General features: G+C 38.6%; 1 protein-coding gene across 4 annotated transcripts in view; it reads left to right on the top strand.

The window, feature by feature from the left end:
• The first annotated feature begins 215 nt into the window (after positions 1-215).
• svilc (supervillin c) overlaps positions 216-19674 on the top strand; it is a 35809-nt gene continuing 16350 nt past the window's right edge. For 2 of the 4 annotated variants that reach the window (XM_036589358.1, XM_036589357.1), the window contains exons 1-10: positions 216-681; positions 3464-3610; positions 5097-5270; positions 7016-7047; positions 9294-9355; positions 14864-15009; positions 15128-15353; positions 17030-17514; positions 17625-17700; positions 19562-19609. In XM_036589358.1, coding sequence (XP_036445251.1) covers positions 377-681; positions 3464-3610; positions 5097-5270; positions 7016-7047; positions 9294-9355; positions 14864-15009; positions 15128-15353; positions 17030-17514; positions 17625-17700; positions 19562-19609 — 1701 coding nt within the window. In that variant the 5' untranslated portion in view covers positions 216-376. The remainder of the gene's footprint in view (positions 682-3463; positions 3611-5096; positions 5271-7015; positions 7048-9293; positions 9356-14863; positions 15010-15127; positions 15354-17029; positions 17515-17624; positions 17701-19561; positions 19610-19674) is intronic. The other 2 variants (XM_036589359.1, XM_036589360.1) reach the window with 2 other exon arrangements.

The following is a 19674-nucleotide window of genomic DNA, read 5'->3' as shown; positions in this document are numbered from 1 at the left end:
GATTTACTTAGCGCACTAATGAATGGCCTTCTAAGTAGATTTCAAGTTGATGAATGTTTGAGGTAAAAGGATTAACTGTTGGTTCTCTGATTTCTCAACAGTGCTGCCTCCTTACAGGAGTAACCACGGCGATGGACTGATTAGCGAAGCCAAATCCTCTCGCAGCTGCTGATTGGTCAAGGCTTTTTGCTGTTTTGACTCCTCCCTCCTTCATTCCCCTTCCTTTAAGTGTGGACTTAACTGGACGCTGCTGTGGCTGCTTTCATAAATGCTGCATAGGCCTGAGCTCACAGGAGGAACTACTTCCTAGCTCCCTGGTAAAAAGCAGACAGGAAACGTGATAAAGGACGTGACAAAGCTGGAAATTTTGGAAGCTATGGAAAATCCGGCCCTGGAATCCCGAGCTGAGCGCATCGCCCGCTACAAGGCCGAGAGGAGGCGGGAGCTGGCCGAACGCTATGGAAACCAGGAAGAGGAGCTGCCCTCTAAGTGGACAAAGAGGGAGAGGGAAGGGCGTGGCAACTGCCATGACTCCAGCCCACTTGCAGACAGGAGCCAGTCAGGTGGGGTTAATGGTCTGAGGGCCCATGGAACAGCGCCAGCTGAAGAGGAGTTGCCCCCTACTCAAATCTCCAATGGATATGAGGGGGATGCCAAACCAGGAAATGCTTACCTGAACAGGTGAGCACTACCTGCCCCTGTTTAACCTTTATATGCTTGTGTATAAAAATGTATATGGAAATTACATGGAAAAACCTGAGCTTTTTGTGCCTCATTGTTCTGTTATCGAGTGCAACTTTATTTGCATCCGTATGTAATATACCTGTGAGTCAGGGGCAACAGTGAATAAGCCACTTAAAGACAACATATACAGTCATATGCAAAAGTTTGTTTGCATCTGGTAAAATGACATTTTGTTAATTTTCTAAGTAAAAAAATAAGTTAACACGTCATTCGTAGAGAACACATTTCTGCACATGTGCAGTTAATGTGCAGTTAATCATTATCTGCTGATTATAACATATTGGGAAAAATATAAAACATAGTGTGGCCCGTGCAAAAGTTATGGCACATTTTATGTTTCACGTTTTGTATTTTTGTTTTGCAGTTTGTTAAACTCAGAAAAAAAAACATACATTAGACTAATTAAAATACTCATTAGTGATCTCATTATACACATTCTGCAGTTTAAGGTCGTATTCGTTATGTGCAGAGCCAACACAAACACATTTTTCAGCTTAGAAGACACAGGAATTTCTTCAGACCATTTGGCATTACAGATACAAAAACTTAAAAATAAATCATTGTTAATGAGTATTAATATCATGTTCACTTAAACATGCATACTACTACCTAATGTCATCAGATTGTAATTCAAGTAGGCTGGAAATCACTGTAGTAAGCAGGTTTAGGGTGCGGTTAGGAAATTCCACACATTTGCTATGTTTTCCTCATTCATTTAATTTCAGTAAGCCGTGATGAAACTGAAAACTTAGAAAAATTAATTATTTAATTAGTTAAATAAATTAAATTAAATAGCCACATTATGGCCTTCTGCAAAAAAGGCATGTGAATTAAAATTTTCAGCTGCCTTATTTATATAGGAATTCCACCAATGTTTCAAAAACTCTGCATAAGTAAATCACTAAGATGTAAATGAAGTCAGAGTGGTTTTATGTGAAATGTTCTAGAGAAACTTACCAACTCAGTACTGTTCACAGTAGTGGTGATAGGAACCAGACGTCCTCTAAAAGCTACATCACAAAATGTTATTGCACAAAACGGTTATGTATTTGCACCTCGATGCCTCATATGTTGTTTCACAATAGTTTAAGATACAATTTTGGGCTAAAATATATATTTTCTTTAATCTTTGATTGGCAGAGTGGTACATGCAGGGTGTTGTAAGGCAACATTGTTCTAAAGAATTGTATTTTTTCATATTGTATTATGGAGAAATTTTGAAAAATTGGTGGAATGTTCCTTTAACTTATTAGTGTACTAAGCCCACGTATAAGGCGTTGCTTAGATTTAGCAAATTCAACATGTTTTAAACAGTTATCTAAATAGCATGAATGTTTAGTAGTGAGTGTTTTTGGCCTGTTTGTTTTAGCTCAATTAATTTGATGTTAAGTTGAGATTATGGACTGGCAGTGTAGACATTTTCATTATTCAGACTCTTATTGTTGCACCCCTGTTTATTTTGGAACACTTGTATGCAGCAGTGATTTGCCAGTTGTCTTTAGCTGTGTTGATTTATAGTTGTGCCACTTTATAGAGGTTTTGTGAGTAAGGAAGAGCCAGTTAAAGAGAAAGCTGTTGATCCTAACACCATTAACCATCCTCATCATTCACCACCCTCAGTGCATCAGTCTCTCCCTCACTCACATCTGTCTCTGCCCTCTCTACATGTTCCATGCATTCATCTCCATCCATTCTAGTCCTTCTCTCTGTCCACCTCTGCACTTCTCTCTTTCTTCTTTCACCTGTGCTGTAATGCTCCTCTACCCAGTTCATCTCTCATACATTCTTTTTCTCCACCTGTGTGTCAATCACTACTCAAGTTAGAGTAGATTGGAGCTGGAATAATTTTACCTGGGACTGCCCTTAGTTTTAACAGTCCAATAGTAATAACTGCAGAGTGAATGGGCGCCCAAACTTCTGCATACTGTAATGTGAAAGTTCTATACCAATTAAACTTAAATTTATTTTCCTAGAATTATATTCACACCAAAAACATTTAAATAACCTTAGAGTCTAGAACCTTTTCCAATACCAATAATGAAACCTTGAGTATTGCCCGATATTGATCCAATATTACTTTAATTAAAGCTTTAAAATGAACTATTTTTAATTGAAGCACTTCATTTAAAATGAGCATCTAAAACTATATTATAATGCTCAAACTACACAAACACTCTACTGTCTCACAGGAAGAAACAGACAGCAAACAACATCACATCACGCAATGTGACTGTATTATGTCAGGATAGATTTGTTACAGAATTGGATTGGATTCATTATTTTTTCTCTCCAATATCCAATCCTGTTTTCTACTGATATGGGCCCAATACCAGTGCCCATCAATACTGATATGCCATCTCTAGTAATATCAAAACCTGTGTATACAAAGCTGTGTGCCGTGTTGTTATTGTTATTGAGTGTGGGAATTTGCAGAAATTAGACAAATAGTTTAACCCATGTGAATTTGCCAAATTCCACTAACTCATTACATTACACAACTGCTTTTAGTGAAACTAATTCAGCTCCAGTAGTGCTTAAGAGTAATTCACATAAAAAGTCACATTCCTTTTTCCCTTACTGGCCTATCTATCTGTTTATTTTTGTACAGTATAATTACAGTTTAACTCCAATCCCTACTTCAGCCCCTTACTTCTTTCTTGTATTCCAACACCTTTGCTCTGGTCTCAGCCTTTCCCCTTTCTCCGTTGCCTCTCTCCAGGCAGTGTGCATTGGATTCATCCAGCACGCTGGCTGGGGGAGACCCTTCAGACCCTCGGGGCCCCCAACTGCACACCCACATATCAGTGGGCAAGCTGAAGAGCGCCCTGCTGCAGCAAAGCCAGAGCTCAGCTCCCACTGAGAAAGTGTAGGGTCATGTGTGTTTGTCTTGTTTCTTTGCACCCTAATCAGATGCTTGCTACTAGAACCGAACAGTGTCTGGGTGTGTGTAGTGAGTAAAGCGTCTAATCGTGTCTAAACTGGTGAAATACATGATACATTTCAAGAGGGTTGATGAGTCACGTGCACCTATGGCTGTCATTGGTTTCATGGATAATTAAGTGAATGAGCTTTAATGAGCTTAACCATGAACATATTAACAGTAGTGGGTAAATCTGCCTTAAATCACCAGATTTCAGAATGTTCTCAGCTGACCATCTCAAATCTGCTTTATACGTTCAAAAATATTGTGCTCAATAGATAGCGAGAAATGCTAATACTGGAGACATGATATTTACAGGGATTTTTCTATGTATATACTGCTAACAAATCAGGACAAAACTGCAAGAGTAAGGTTTGTAAAAGAGCAAGAAAATAAGCCTGATAAATATTGGTAGCACATTCTCTGGTCAAAGCAATTAAGATGAACTTGTTTGGATCAGATGTTTGGGGTGATCGTGGCCAAGACAATAGTGCCAGCTGTGACACATGGTGGAGGTAGTGCATTAAAATGGGGCTATATTAGTGCCTTAAACTGCATAATACTGTATGTATATGTACTGTTTATGTATGTATATATATATATATATATATATATATATATCCCTCTGTATTTTAGAAACTATTGAAAATTCATGCCTAAGATTTTTCACACTACAAATGGGGCACAATGACATTTTCAGAAAGTGCTAATACAGGGTGATTCAAAAAGATTCATCCAATATCAAAGCGCCCTATTTTTACAACCGTGAGGTGCCTAGGAACCAATCACATACCAATTGAAAGAGGGGGTCATAGGGTTTCTGACCGTCACTGGAAGATGGCTCCCTTCAGTCTGTGAGGAAATGGCGACCCCTGAACAGAAAGGGATTTGCGTTCTCCACTTCAATAAGAGTGAATCAGTAATAACTGTGCAATATGATTTTCGTGGGCAGTGAACCTCCAACAGCTCTGAGCGCTCGTCGTTGGATGATCTCCAAAATCGCATTGAAAGAGCCGTGAGTACAGCATCACCCGACATGCTCAATTGAGTATGAGATGAATTTGACTCTCGGGTTGATGTTGTACAGCTGGAGGAGGTTCATACTGAGCACTTGTAAAATTACATAATATACTTTATGGTCACTTAAACTGTTTACAATTTACTGCATTGTTCTGGAATGAATTACAAGTGAAATAAATCACTTTGAAATCGGATGAATATTTTTAAATCACCCTGTATATTTGAGATGGTCAGTAGGGAGACTTTCTGTGATTTCACATGGATGGACCTGAGTGTTAATGCCACTTGCACTTTGCTGATTGTGTTGTGTCTTACACTCAATAATTAGAGATATTACAAATATGGTGACAACAGCTAATATCTGTCTCTGTCTATCTATCTCTCTCTCTCATGGTCTCTCTCTTTAATCCAGTGGTTCAGATGGAGGTACTGATACAGCCGTTGACCTGGCAGTGAAAACTGGTTCAGAGGGTGGTCGTCGGCGTACTCGGCGCTATCTGCCCACAGGGGCTGCAGGGAGCCGCAAAACGAGCGAGCGTTTCCGAACCCAGCCTGTGACAGCCTATGAGATGCAGGAGAGCTGTGGGTATGGAGATTAGCATGTTCTGTATGTACACAATATAAAATGTACATTATATATATTATATATTAGTTTAGTTTGACACACATACACACATCAGTTCAATTTAAATTTCATGAGAAAGGAAGAGTAATAACTCTGGACTCTCTATCTGTCTACACTTTCAGCCGAACATTTGATTTAAGACAAATACAAATAGTAAATTTGATTGATGTGTATCTTTCTGTCTGTGTGTCTGTCTGTCTCTCTGTCTGTCTGGCTGTATGTTTATCTGTCTACATTGCCTTCCACAAATATTGGCACTCCTGAGTAAACATGAGCAAAGTGAGCTGTAAAAATAACATTCTTTATTGCTTATCCTTTTGATCTTTCATTCAAAATATTAACAAAAATCGAAATCTATGTTTGCCATAATTGTTGGCACTCCTAGACATTTTTATGAGTGAAATCTAAATAAATATTCTGCTTGAAAGTTTACCAAATTGATTAAGAACACTTAAATGGTCAGCCATGACTTCCTGTTTTACTGGGGTATAAATATGAAGTGACACACAGGCCAAGTTCCCTTAGGCATCCATCACTATGAGAAAGACCAGAGCAGTGGAGTACAGCAGTAATGAGCAACAGAAGTTTATTTATCTGCACAAATCAGTAATGGCTAAAAAAATAGCCAAACAGTTGAAAATGCCCATTTACACTATCAGGGCAATAACTGAGGAGTTTATAGTAACTACAGATGTTAAGAATCTGCTGGGAAGGGGACGTATGTCTGTACTGACCCAACACACAGTGAGGAGGATGGTTTAAGTGGCCAAAAAATCTCTAAGGGACACCACTGGAGAACTGCAGACATTAGTTAGGTCTTGGGATTAGAACGTCTCCCAAACTACAACTATAGACGCCACCTTCATATCTACAAGTTGTTTGGAGGGGTTGCCGGAAAGAAAGCCTCTACTGTCAAGGACCAACAAACTAAAGCTTCTACAGTTTGTCACACGTTACTGGAACTTAGGACTGTGTTCTGAGGTCAGATGAGACCAAAATTAGAGTTTTAGGTAACAAACACCAGAGGAGTGGATCTGTGATGTTTCCATTTCTAGGCCCTTTGGAGAAAACATGGTATTATGGACTCCAACAAGTACCAGCAGATATTAAATCAAAACCTGGCTGCCTTAACCAGGAGTGGTCCCAGATCTCTCATCATATGTTCTCCAGTCTTATTAAGCGTCATAGGAGAAAACTCAGAGCTGTTGTCTTTGCAAAGTGAGGCTGAACAAAGTATTAAATGACAACTTGTTTTACTCCTGTTTACCAGGGGTGCTGAAATCTTGGAGGGCACTCTATCTGTCTTATCCTTCTGTCTGTCTGTCTGTCTGTCTGTCCATTTATTTATCTATCTGTCAGTCTGTGGGTAAATCTTTAAAATGCTCAATTCCACATGGCAAAAGGTGTTCTCTCTCTTTACTTGCCTGGACTAGGTGTGAGTGAAAGCTCATCACTTTAAGTGTTATGATTATGTCATGGTGTTAACCTGCACGGACGTGTGTTTGTGTGTGTGTGTGTGTGTGTGTGTGTGTGTGTGTGTGTGTGTGTATGTGTCAGCTGCCCTAGAGGGAAGCAGCAAAGTCATAAAATCAGTGTGAAATCATCTTGTCTTTTGTCTGAATGACGTGTGTGCGCGCTTGTGTTCGTGCTTGGTGGAGTGTAAGTTTTGCCCCTGTTCACTCACTCATGATCTCTTCACTCTACAGAACCATGGACAACAAGGAGCAGGAAAACTCTGGTGAGTGCTGGTTGGATTGTGTGTGTGTGTGTGAGTGTGCGTGTGTGTGTGTGTATGTGTGTGTGTGTGTCAGTGTGAGTGGGTGTGTGTGTGTGTGTGTTTGTGTGTAAGTTTGACAGACTCTTTCAGCTGTTTCCTCTATGGCTGAATCTCAGTGCCTCCCTACTCCCTACATAGTGCACTATGTAGGTCACGAAATAACAGATACATTCAGTGCATTATATGTCTAGTACAAAGACATTTATATTCAACCACAAGCTGCATGACTTAGAAGCCACAGTTTTGTGACCTGAGATGCACTGTATAGGAAGCGGAGAGCAATTTGAGATTCAGCCTGTAAAATCTCATTTATGCCAAGTCAGCTTGTCTGTTTGATTATGCCTTGCAATGTTTGTTAATGTGCAGTTGCTGAAACGTTAGGTCAAGAATGGAGGGATATATGAAGAAAATTAATAGAAGATGAGATGAGAGTAGTGGTGGTTTAGTAGGGAGCTGGAAACAAACACACACACACACTGACCTGTGTCAAAGTGACTGCTTAGTGTCGTAAAGTCTATAATAAACCTCCATTTTATGGCGGCAGTTATAAATCTTGCTGGTTTATTTTAGTTCTGGTGCTGGACGGTGGAGTGAAGACAGTACAGTCATTCACAATACCTGACACACACTGACCACAGTGTTCTTAGCAGTGAGGAGTGTGTGTGAGGCCTAGAGTACAGCAGACAGGTGAGGAATATATTAGAAGTTCTATGTTTGATTGAGTAGTAGGCTTTGGTTTTATATCTGTTCCAGATGACACTAAAGACGCTCGTGCCAAATGATGAGTCAGTCAATATTAGTCATCAGTGACCTCACAAGTTTAGGCTAAACATAGTGATCTCATAGTGCATATATGTGAATGTATGACTGTGTGTTTTTATATTTGCGGGGAGGGAGTTGTAATAAATAACTCAATAACTCGTCTGGGTCTGATGCAGTTTGTCATATTGAACAACATCAGAAATGTTTTTACACCACTAATCATATATGACAAAATGAATAAAATCTGAGCTTTTCCAAAATATGGTCACCTTCTACTTTAGTTTTAAAGTCAGATTGTATGTATACAATTATATCAGATATTGCAGTCATGTCATTATTTTATTTCAATTTGAACATCACGTACTGTTTTAAGAGTTACACCACTGAAATAGTCATTTTGTGACACACAAAGCTGTCAGTATTTGTCATATTTATCAGAAATATATATAAAAAATGAGATGTCCCCAAGAAGTAATTCAAAAAGACCATGCAGTTTTTATTGACATTCTAGCTTTCTATGAAGTAACATAAAAATAAATAAAAGATAATAAAAATCAATAAAATAAATAAAATCTACATTTTTTACATTTTACATTTTTACAATTAAAAAAAATTGACAATTCACATCTGCTGTGATGTGCTGTTTTTCATGTACAACATGACTAAAAATCACTCAAACAAAAATTCAAAAAGATGAATTATCATAGTTATAGAATGATCAAACTGTAGTAATGTAGCAATGGAACAAAGAATACACAGACATCAGCTTTCTGTGGGTTACTCTCGTTTCAGTTCATTTTCATGACAAAGTTTTGGGACACCATTCGCCATCACAGTTGTAGAAAACCTGTAGTAAATCTTAAAATCTGTTTTTACAAGAGCTGTTACTTTAAGCTGAAAAGTGTAAATGATGGTTGTGACATCATACCCACGATGAATACAGTATGGGCTGGTTTTTGCACATTAGTGACTTGGGGAGTTTCCTTTGAAACATTACCAGCGTTTGCATAGTACATTGTACCCATTGTTTACATAGTACACAGCTATGTTTTCATGGGAAACTTGGTTTCCCATAATATGGGCCCTTTATTGCCAAAGTTAATTGTGAGAGAGGACACTACTGCTGGACAGTCTTCACACTGGGGTTAAGCTATAGGTCATCTTTACTGAGAGACCCTTCTTTATGAAATACTCCTCTTGGTTATTGATAATTCTCACCAAGAGGGAGCTGTTTTTACCATCACCAGAGCCTGTAACCATGGTAACACTGTTAATATTAATGCTGGGCACTAGTTAAAATGCATAGGTTTCAGCATTACAGCACTGATTAGTTGATTTGATAATAAATTATTGTTTTTACCTTGTGCGTGTGTGTGTGTGTGTGTGTGTGTGTTTGCTCTGTACTATTTCTCTAACTGTACTTATGTTCTCTCTTTTTCTTTTAGCGGATGTTAAGACAGATGACCGAGCCAAGATGAGCGTAGCTGCCAAGATGTCTCTGTTTAAAGTAAGTTCTGTTGGAAGCTGTTAAGCAGAGTGAAAGACGACCTCACATGGTCCTTTTAGCGGCCTGTGACGATTCCTAATCAAAGACGGTCACCAATAAGGAAAAATGTGAAGGCCCTACTTTTGGTTTGGGTGCTTTATAAGCTTGGTGTCAGATTGCACCCCTGGTTAAATTCTATGTTTTGTTGATTTTGTGAAAATAAGCACACATCCTCTACAGAGAACACAATGCGGCACATTGTAACGCACAGTTATTGTGTATTTGCTGAATATATTGAATACATATATTGAAAAAAATCAGCGTAAAAGGTGGTCTGTGCAAAAATTATAGCACATTTTATATTTTCTGTTTTTACAGTATGTTAAACTCAACAAATAAAGAGAAATTTGTGCTAAAATTAGCAGAAAATGCCATATTTAAGTTTGTTCTCTGTAGAAGATGTGTTAACATATTTTCACTTAGAAAATCAATAAAACCTTTTGACCCAAAGCACCCAAATTCTACTGTAGTGAAGACATGATTCTATAGAGCAGAAGTCTGTGAACTAGGTTCTCTTGGAACTCTTGGTTTCAAATTGTTGTAACAAGAAATTCTATCTAATCAATGTGCAGAAGCTGAGAATATGATCTTTTAGTGATTATATTAACTGACACAAGCCAGCTGAAACAGACTTAAGAGTTTTTGGGAAAGTAGATGTTGTTGATCCGTTAAAATGTGGAGATATTGATATGTGTGTGGTGAAATTTGAAATTTATGACACAAACAGGTGTGCTTTCAACTGACAGAGAGACTGAGCCAAAAGAGAGGTCGGCAAACCACTGAAACAACACACACGTATTGCGGACATTTAAAAAAACAGCCTGTCTGTGCAGCTGGACGTACTGTTCCTATCTGCATAAAACCATGTGCATTAAATAGGTATGAGGGAAGACTCTGCATGCTAAGAATGAATGTAATGATGAGCTATTACCAGCTGCTGACATTGCAACTTTGTTTGTCCACTTGATTTTTAGGGTACCATTATTAAGATTAGCTTTGAGATGTACACTAAGTACATATTCCCCCTTGAATGCAGTGTTTAAATGGGTAACTTCAGGGCAGCGAGTGCACCACTACAGTGAGTAGCTGTCTGTGTTTGGGGTCTGATTTCAGTGACCTTCTTAGTGCTGTTGCAACACACTCTCTCATGTGTGAGGACCCAGGAGCTGGTTGTTTGCAGCCAAACACACTGTATTCTGAATTTCTCATTAACCTTGGGCTGATAATTATCAATAACACAGTAATTTAAAGGGCCCATATCCTACTTTTTTCCACTTGTGTGGTTTTATGTACCAAAAACAGTTGTAATTGATTTTTAGACGACCATTTTCCAACTTCTCTTTATCCCTGTTTTATAGAATAAAACAGGTTGTGGCTTTAAGACTGATATATAAATGAGCTCTGTTCTGATTGGTTGACCCCATTTCTTTGGTTACCTCATTGAAAAAGCAGTCCAGACTGAAACACTTCTCATATCTTTAGTATGAATGGGTAGAACTAAACTTCCATAGTCTTAACAGGCAGATATACACTACATGGACAAAAGTATTGGGACACACCTTATAATTATTGAGTTCAGGTGTTTAAGCCACACCCATTGCTAAAAGATGGATAAAATTAAGCACATAGCTGTGCAGTCTTGATAGACAAACACTGGCGATAGAATGGGTTGTACCGATGAGCTCAGGGACTTCAAACATGGCACTGTTATAGGATGCCACCTCTGCCTCAAGTCAGCGTGTGAAGTTTCTGTCCTGATAGCTAGATAGGGTTTGGTGACTGTGAGTAGAACATTACCTGCCTGACTGCATTGTGCCAACTGTAAAGTTTGGTGGAGGGGGGATAATGCTATGGGGCTGTTTTTCAGGGTTTGGCCGAGGCCTCTTAGCTCAGTGAAGGGAAATCTTAATGATTCAGCATACCAAGACTTATTAAACGCAGCCGTACGCTTCCAACTTTGTGGGAACAGTTTGGAGAAGACCCTTTTCTGTTCCAGCATGACTGAGCCTTAGTACACAAATAAAGGCCCATAAAGGCCTGGCTGGGTGAGTTTGGTGTGGAAAAGGTTGACTGGCCCTCACAGAGCCCTGACCTCAACCCCATCAAACACCTTTGGGATGAACTAGAACAGAGCTTGCGAGCCAGGCCCTGTGTAAGATCATTCTAATCCATGGTTAATTAATAATGGAGACAGTAGAACAGATTGTGAAGAATGCAGGTGGATAAACAAATAAAACAAAGAAACTCCAGTACATGAGATCTGCTCTCTGGTAGAGTTAAATGGATAAGCTTGTGCAGAAGAAGGGTAGAAATGCTCTAGTTTGGCAATATTTTGTTTTCCAACCGAACAAACGATGAGAGCGGCTGGGTGTTAACAGTGTTGCATTCTATGCAGAATATAGTTATTATTCTAAATTGCTGTCCTAGTTGGTAATTATGTGGTAATTACATTACCATCAGGGGAAATGCAAACTGTAGGGTTTTGTAACACTGTGGTTCTTCATAACTGAATTTTGAACATGATGATACTGTTTATCGTGATAATTCTTCAGACGATAATTGTTTGTTTGAATTTACACTATCGTCCAAGCTTACTTTCAGTACTGCTTTCTTGCAGTTTGATTTGTCATCTGAATTATTGTGTGGACCTTTTAGACTATTTCAGCTTCACAAAATGACTTTGATATCATATATACCATGTATCATATATATTCTTTGACTAAAAATAAGCACCTTAAGGTTTCATGATGATTAGAATATAATTGCAGATAAAATGTACTATTTTATAAATATTAGATATTTGGTGACACATTATAACATACGAGCACATTAAAATGCATTCATATAGCGTATAAAAAGGCATTACTTGTCATGTTTATTATGCATGATTAATATTTAACATAATGCCACATAGAGTTCACAACATGTTATACTCTCAGTGCCAAAGAATCTTGCATAGTGCCTTAAAACTAATAAACCTGCCTAGTTATAAATGCATGCTGAATTTATTACATTAATCTAGATGGAATAATAGTTTATAGTCATTTCTAATGTATTGCAACATGTCTTTGCATCCTTCAGGTAAACTAAGAGAATTTCTATATACTAACAAAGACAAATATATTTATATTGACAGACGTAAGATGTTAAACCCTCATCATGAGAACCTGTAAGTTGCTCCTTGTAAGCTTTAAGTACAATGAGGCACATTTTAGATTAAAGTAAGGATAATTAAAGCCACAACATTTCCAGTTTTCCAAAGCATAATAGTAGTAAAGCAAAAACCTTTTTAATTTCACATTACATTATGTGACAGTATAACATGTTCTGAGCTCTTCTTATAGTGCATATTAACAGTTCCATTAATTAATAATAAAAATTACTATAAAGTGTGGGCCCTGTGAATGCATTATAACATGTTATGAATGTGCTTGTAGATTTTTCCTATTCATTACAGCAACAACAATGTACAGCATAAACATGTTCTGTGTCTGGTATGTAGCTAAAATATTATACTGATATTATTACATTTAGTCCCACCTGCCTCGCTCTGTCTCTCTGTCTCTTCCTCTCTCGCCATATCTCTCTCTCTCTTTTCCTATCTCCATCTCTCTTTCTCTCTCTCTCTCTCTCTCTCACTCTCTCTCCTGGTGGTAACGGTACACGCAGGGTGTCCAGTTACTGTGTGACTTGCAGGGTTCCATTCGTTATCACACCGCTACCCAACCTACTGCCCACCTGCTGTTTTATTCATCTGCCCGCTGACCCATTTCTGCTGTGAGGGAATGGTGTTCTAAAACCATACAAACAGTTTTGCGTAGAATGGGCCGAACTGACACGGTTTTAAGCTGGCTTTACAGGGTGAAACTTTCATGCAACTAATTGCATGCTATGGGTTGCATGCAGCATAATTTCTGTGCAACTTGAGTTACACGTAGCAATTACAAAACAATCAAAGTTGCAAAGTTGGATTACTTCACTAAATAGACAAATTAACATTAATATAACATAAATATATAATGTCCTGTTAAGGGTTCAACCTATTTAGGGTTCTTTACTATACATTTGAGTTTTTATCTGTTGTGTGTATGTTAAGCCTTTGAAAATGAATTTTTAAGTAGTATTTATAGTTATAGCCAACTTGATGTCTTGCTTATCCGGTCCTAAAAGCACTGCGAGTTCATCACAGGCCGCGTCTTGGTCTCCCGTTCTGTGATAATTTTCATATTTTTGACTCCAAATCTGGGTTCTGCGTAAAATTAGTGGGGAATCAAGTGAAAAGAAAATGAATCTAACTATGTAAATTGAGAAAACAAGCCATTCAAAAAGCTGTTAGCGATAGTTGGCTTGTTAAATCTGCTGGTTACAGAAATGTTATCTTTGAGAGATTCACATTTAATCTCATGGTTCAGGAAACTAGCAAAATGAAAAACTACTGACCTTGAGTCTTCTTTTCAACCATCCAGTAGACCATCATCTGGGTTATTTTCATGTCCACTGATCAGGTGAAATCAATGGTTTGAAAGTATGTTGTTTAAAGTGATCATGTGATGCGTGATTGCTGTTTTGATTGGCTGTTTCATTAACCTGTTCCACAAAGTTGGGTCGCTTGCAACTGTTGTGACTGAATTTCAAGTGACTTGCAGGATGCTTTGCATTCTGTAATTCAAGTGCAATGTAGTAATTTAGTTTTTAACAGAGTTAAACGGGTTTTCAGCAACTAAAATTGGATGAAAGTTTACCTAGTAAAGCCAGCCTTAAATGGTATGGTGTTACTATATAAACTACTACAAACACTAAGCATGAAGCTCAAAGACATGAAGTGAGGACAGAGTGACCCTAGCACTTTTCATGCTAGGTGCCTAACTTAATTAAACTTAATAGCAGCTGAACTACACAGATTTCTCTGATATCAGCATAAGGTAAGCTATGATTAATTCATGTTACCTAGATTTATTTCCATTTTAAGTAGGGCCATGCGGCATTCTGCAGGCATATTTGTAACTATTTCATGTAATAACTTTCTGTGAGGTCACTTTTAGAGACATTAAATGCTAAGGACGTCTGGTTTCTATCACCATCCTTCCTCTGTTTCTATCACTCTGATGACTCTTTAGTTTATTTAGAATGGAATTTACTTAATTTTGTCACTTTAGACAAGTCTGAATGTCTTTGATTACATCTTGACTAAATTAATTATGCAGCAAATTTGGAAAAATGGGTGGAATTCCCTTTTAAAATGGGCTGGACTGACCATACAGTTTTATATATTACCATGCGGCTGTTGATCTACCATTAATGCTTGCATAAAACTGCTTTCAAAAAACTGCTTTCAAAAAACTGCTTTCCCTCATTTCTGTCTTCTCTGCCTTTTCTTCCCTTTTAAAGCCATCATGATCTGTCTCATGTATTCACCCTCACACCCTTTCATTCTGCCCATCCTTATTTTGCGTCATTTCTCTCTCTCAGGAGCTGGAGAAGACCGCTGCTCCTGAGGCGTCCTCTTTTCTGAAGCCTCGCTCCAGCAGCAGCTTCAGCGAGCCCCGAGTTCGCCGCAGTGAGAGCCGGACACTCACCCAGCCAGTCAGCCACGAGGAATCTGGAGTGACAGTCAGGTGGGGGGGCCTCTTGAATACCTAAACCAGTCTCTGTTCATCTGTCCGTCTCTTTTCTTTGCAAAAATGATTGTCTTGTCCACATGGTCACTGGGACTTTCTCTCTGACCCTGCACAGTGACCCCCCCACAGCTGAGCCAGAGGTGGAGGATGATGCCAGCTCTAACCTGACTCTGAGTGAGAAACTGGCTCTGTTTAATAAACTCTCTCAGCCCCGCATGCCTGGAGGTCCAGGCGGTCCTAGGAGTCCAGGAGGAGATGGCGGCTCAGAGGCCTCTGAGAGACGTAGGCAGAAAGGAGCACGCTATCGCACTCAGCCCATCACTGTGGATGAAGTCAACCTGGTCAGTCTGTGTGCATATTTCTGAGTGTTCCATAATTCTTCAGGTCATCAGCGACCTGGAACATTGTGCTCAAAAACTGTGTCCAAAAGTTTGTAGACACCTGCTTGACGTTTCTTCTGAAATTAACTAACAGGGAGTTTGTCCCTCCTTTGCTGCAGTAACAACCTCTACTCTTTTGAGAAGGCTTTGTACTAGATGTTGGAACATTTGCTGTGAGGATTTGTATGCATTCAGCCACAAGAGCATTGGTGAGGTCAGCTACTGATGTTGAATGATTAGTTCTGGATGATTAATTCACTCCAACTCATCCCAAAGGTATTGGATGGAGCTCTATCACTCAGTTCCACTGATCCATGGTCCAGTGCTGGGGGCTGATGCTTTCTTCTGGACATGGTGAAAATGGCCATACCATTAGACTGTTTTTGCTTTTCTACAGAGATTATACAACTTAAAATAGCTGAATTCGCTAAATAGAGGAGGTGTCTGGACACTTTGGACATATAGTATATGTGACATAATCTATAAGCCACTTATTTATAATAAATAAAATAATGTATAACTTTGATAATAGATAACTTCTAAATTATGTTATTGAAGAAAACAAACAACAAAATTAAATAAAAGATGTGGCTATCTTGTTTGTCTTGTATCTTATCTAAAGAATGGACAAGGCAGAGGGGAGAATGAGGTCATTGTTGGCAATTTATTTACAGTGTGCATTTAAAAGTTAAATGTTAGTTTTTTTGTGTTTCATCTGATAGTTCTACTTTAAATTCAGCATTTTGCTATAAAGTGTTATCCACGTAGATCCTGCATCCTGAATGTACGTTTTACTTTGACTCTAGATGGTCTTTAATCGCCTTTTGTCCTTACCGGTCCTCTAAAAAAGTCCAGGGCTAGCAGTTCAGCCATGTTGTCACCACTTTTCTCTCTCTGTCTGTTCATGTCTCTCATTGATTCTCAATTCAGTTAATTTCAGAAAGCTTTACTGGCGTGACCATATCAAATACAGTGTTGCTGAAGCATAGTAAAGCTCTTTTTAGCTAAACAAACTAATAAGTCGTAATATTAAATAAAGTAAACAATCAAACAAAATATAACTTCTTTCATAATGAGGGGTGAGGCAGGTCAGGTTGGTAATAGAGTTTAGTCGTTGTATGTTTTGCAGTGAGAGATGTTCCCGTCGTCAGGGGCAATTTGAATTTAGATTGTGGCTGTTTTTTTAGATGAGTTTTTCATTTCATTGTCAAATGTTCTCGTATCAATTTGATTTTATGACTTTCAATTTTCTGCATAATTAAATTGTTGAGATTAAAAATCATTCAGAGAAATGCTTCATTTTAGAGTCAGAATTGTTCACAGTGGTGGTGATAGGAACCAGACGTCATACGTGTTTAATGCCTCTAAAAACTCCCTCACAGAAAGTTATTACACAGAATGGTTACACATATGTTGCCTGAGGCCTCTGACATTGATTTACAATAGTTTTGTAAAAAGATTTTGGTCTAAAATGCATTTTATACTGGGCGTTATAAGGCAAAATAGTACCCACAGACACAGGTTCAGTGATCATTTTGGATGGTAAATAAAATGGCTCTATTTGCAGTGTGGACGTCACCACCTCTGTAAAGAAACAGAAAGCAGTCCTTCCTCTGTCTTTTTCTCCCTCACTTTAGCTCCAGAAGGGGCCTGTTCAGCTGCCTCCTCTGCATCTGTCCGCTCACCTCTCTGACCGCCAGCAGGCTCTTTCTGTCAACCTGAAGCCCAGTGAGGTGCGTCTCTCCAGGCAGGACCTCACTGAGCCCTGCCCGCAGCCAGCACCCGAGATTAAAGGCATCCTGAAGAAGAGCAGCCCTGAAGAGGCAGGCCTGAGGGGTGGGGCCAAGTATGAGGGTGACCTGGCTGGACCGAAGTCAGAGCAGAACGGTGAGCAGAGAGCAGAGGTGAAGAAAGAAATCGACACACCTGTGATAGCGGGGGAATATTCTCCAGCTCCTCGCGCTACCGCCCCCTGGAGGCAGAGAGCAAGGAAGGATGGCAGCTCTTCCTCACTCCGGTCCCGTAGACCCGCCCTCAGGATCGAACACTCCTCTCAGCCTCAGGACACGCCCACTCAGCAACTGCTGACAGAGCACAGTGGAAAAGCAACAACAGGAGACAGGTGCTCTCTTCCTCTCTGTTTCTCTCTGTCTCTGTTTTTGTTTTTTCCTCACATTATATCTCGTATCTGAGAGTGCAGGCAGCTTGTGTGATAAATGGTCCATTTAACAGGCTCTCTGACTCCAAAGAAGAACAGGAACAGAGCGCTGGGACGATGTGCAGCGTCACACCTGCCATGGAACCACAGGTATGTGTGTGCTGCCATTTAAAAGTTTGTAATCACTTGCCATATTAAATATGGATTCAGTCGATTTTTTCTGTAAATTAGTGCATAATTAAATAGTAAACAAAGTCATTTAGAGTGGATTGATGTGAAATGCTCTGTTCTAGCAAAAGTTAATTGTTCTAAGTAGTGGTGATAGGAACCGGACATCTGAAGCATTTAATGCCTCTGAAAGCTCCCTCACAGAAAGCTATTACATAAAATAGTTACAGATATGCTGCCTGATGCCTGAGACACTGTTGTACAATAGTTTTATAGCAATATTTGTGTGGTGACCCCTGATTCCTATCACCACCACTGTGAAGAAATTGGTGAGTTGAATTGGTAAGTTTCTCTACAATAAACCTATTTACATCAAACCACTCTGAATAACTTTGTCAACCATTGAACTACACAGAAATTTTAAAAAATCTGTGGAATTCCCCTGTATCATTCTTCGTTATTTACAATAATAACTTATACATTGTGGATTTAAAAGTGACCAACTGTTAGCCCAGGGATGTCCAGTCTTATCCACAAAGTTTTCATTCCAGCAAAACAGAAGCTCACCTTATCAACTGTTTGAAGTCTGAGATTAACGGAGTAAACAAGTGGAGTCCTTGCTGTGCTGCTGCTTGTTTGGAATAAAAACCTGCTTTAAATGCATTAAATAAATCCAGTGTAGATGTTTTATTCAATATTATTCAATATTTTAATTATGTTTCTCTTCTCTTTTCCTCTTTTAATTTCACTTCTCTTCTCTGTGAACAGAAGGACTAACATTTTAGAATAATTGTGTACGTTTGTCTGCTGCCAAAATGGTTGTATATTATTGGTAACTTTTGAACAGTGATTCCAAACTTTTTTTGTGTGTATTATTATTATTATTATTATTATTATTATTACAGAAAAACATAAACATTGGCCACTGATACATAAAATGATGAAATATGGTGCTAGCACTGTACACGCCACAGGATAAACATCATTTGTAGGAAGATTTAAGAACTTTTTTAAAATTAAGATATTCCCAGAGTGATGAACAGAACTGTAGATGACTCCATAATAACTGAGAAAGTTGAATAATATTAAGAATGATATTATAACTAATAATAAGTAATAATAATAAGTATAAGTAATATCCATATTCTGAAAAATAAAAAGTGATGATAAAATCTTGAGACAGATAAATAATAATCTAAATCAGGTTATCGTTTAATAACTTTGATGTACACAAACTATGAATCTACAAATACCTTTTGGTGACAAAAATTTTAATCTACATTGTATACATTATTTTTAAGTGAAACAATTCATAAGAATTCATAAGAAAAGTGATGCCAGACTTTTGGATGGTAACATATGTAAAGAAAAGATGCATTTACAGTGATAAAGGCTGTCGTCAGGTGTAGTGAGATGTTAAAACACAGTGATCCAAAGGATTCTAATAATATTAATAATAATAAGTTGCATTAATATAGCACCTTTCTCAAGCTCGAGATAAAAGGATTGCAGTTCTTGCCCTTTATGAACTTATCTTGGATGATCTGATCCTGGACAAGTCTGTATCTCAATAGCCAAAAGAATCATAAGGGAAAGTAAATACGGCCAGATGAACCTAGATGGGCTCCTAGTTATGTAAAGTGCTGACACAGTGCTATGTAAATGACTTCAGCTGTGTCCTGTTGATATAAAGGCTTGTACTGTGTGTGCTTGTTACTATCTGTGTTGTCTTGTTTGTGTTTATGTATGTGTGCGTTGTTTATGCTCTAATTCTACATGTAAATCCTCTTTCTGCTCTTCCTCCTCACTTTTCTCCTCTTCGCTCCTGCACTGCCCCCTGTAGGATGAGAGTGACACTGTTCATGAGTCTGCAGCTCCAGCCCAGTGCTGGGTAAGCTTGCTGTGTGCGTCCGAGTTGTTGTCCACTTGTTTGCGTATTTTTGAATATTTGTAAAT

Source organism: Colossoma macropomum, unplaced genomic scaffold (assembly GCF_904425465.1).
Source record: "Colossoma macropomum unplaced genomic scaffold, Colossoma_macropomum, whole genome shotgun sequence".
Taxonomy (NCBI): Eukaryota; Metazoa; Chordata; class Actinopteri; order Characiformes; family Serrasalmidae; genus Colossoma; species Colossoma macropomum.
The sequence above is the reverse complement of the archived record's forward strand: the minus strand, read 5'-3'. Positions and strand labels throughout refer to the sequence as shown.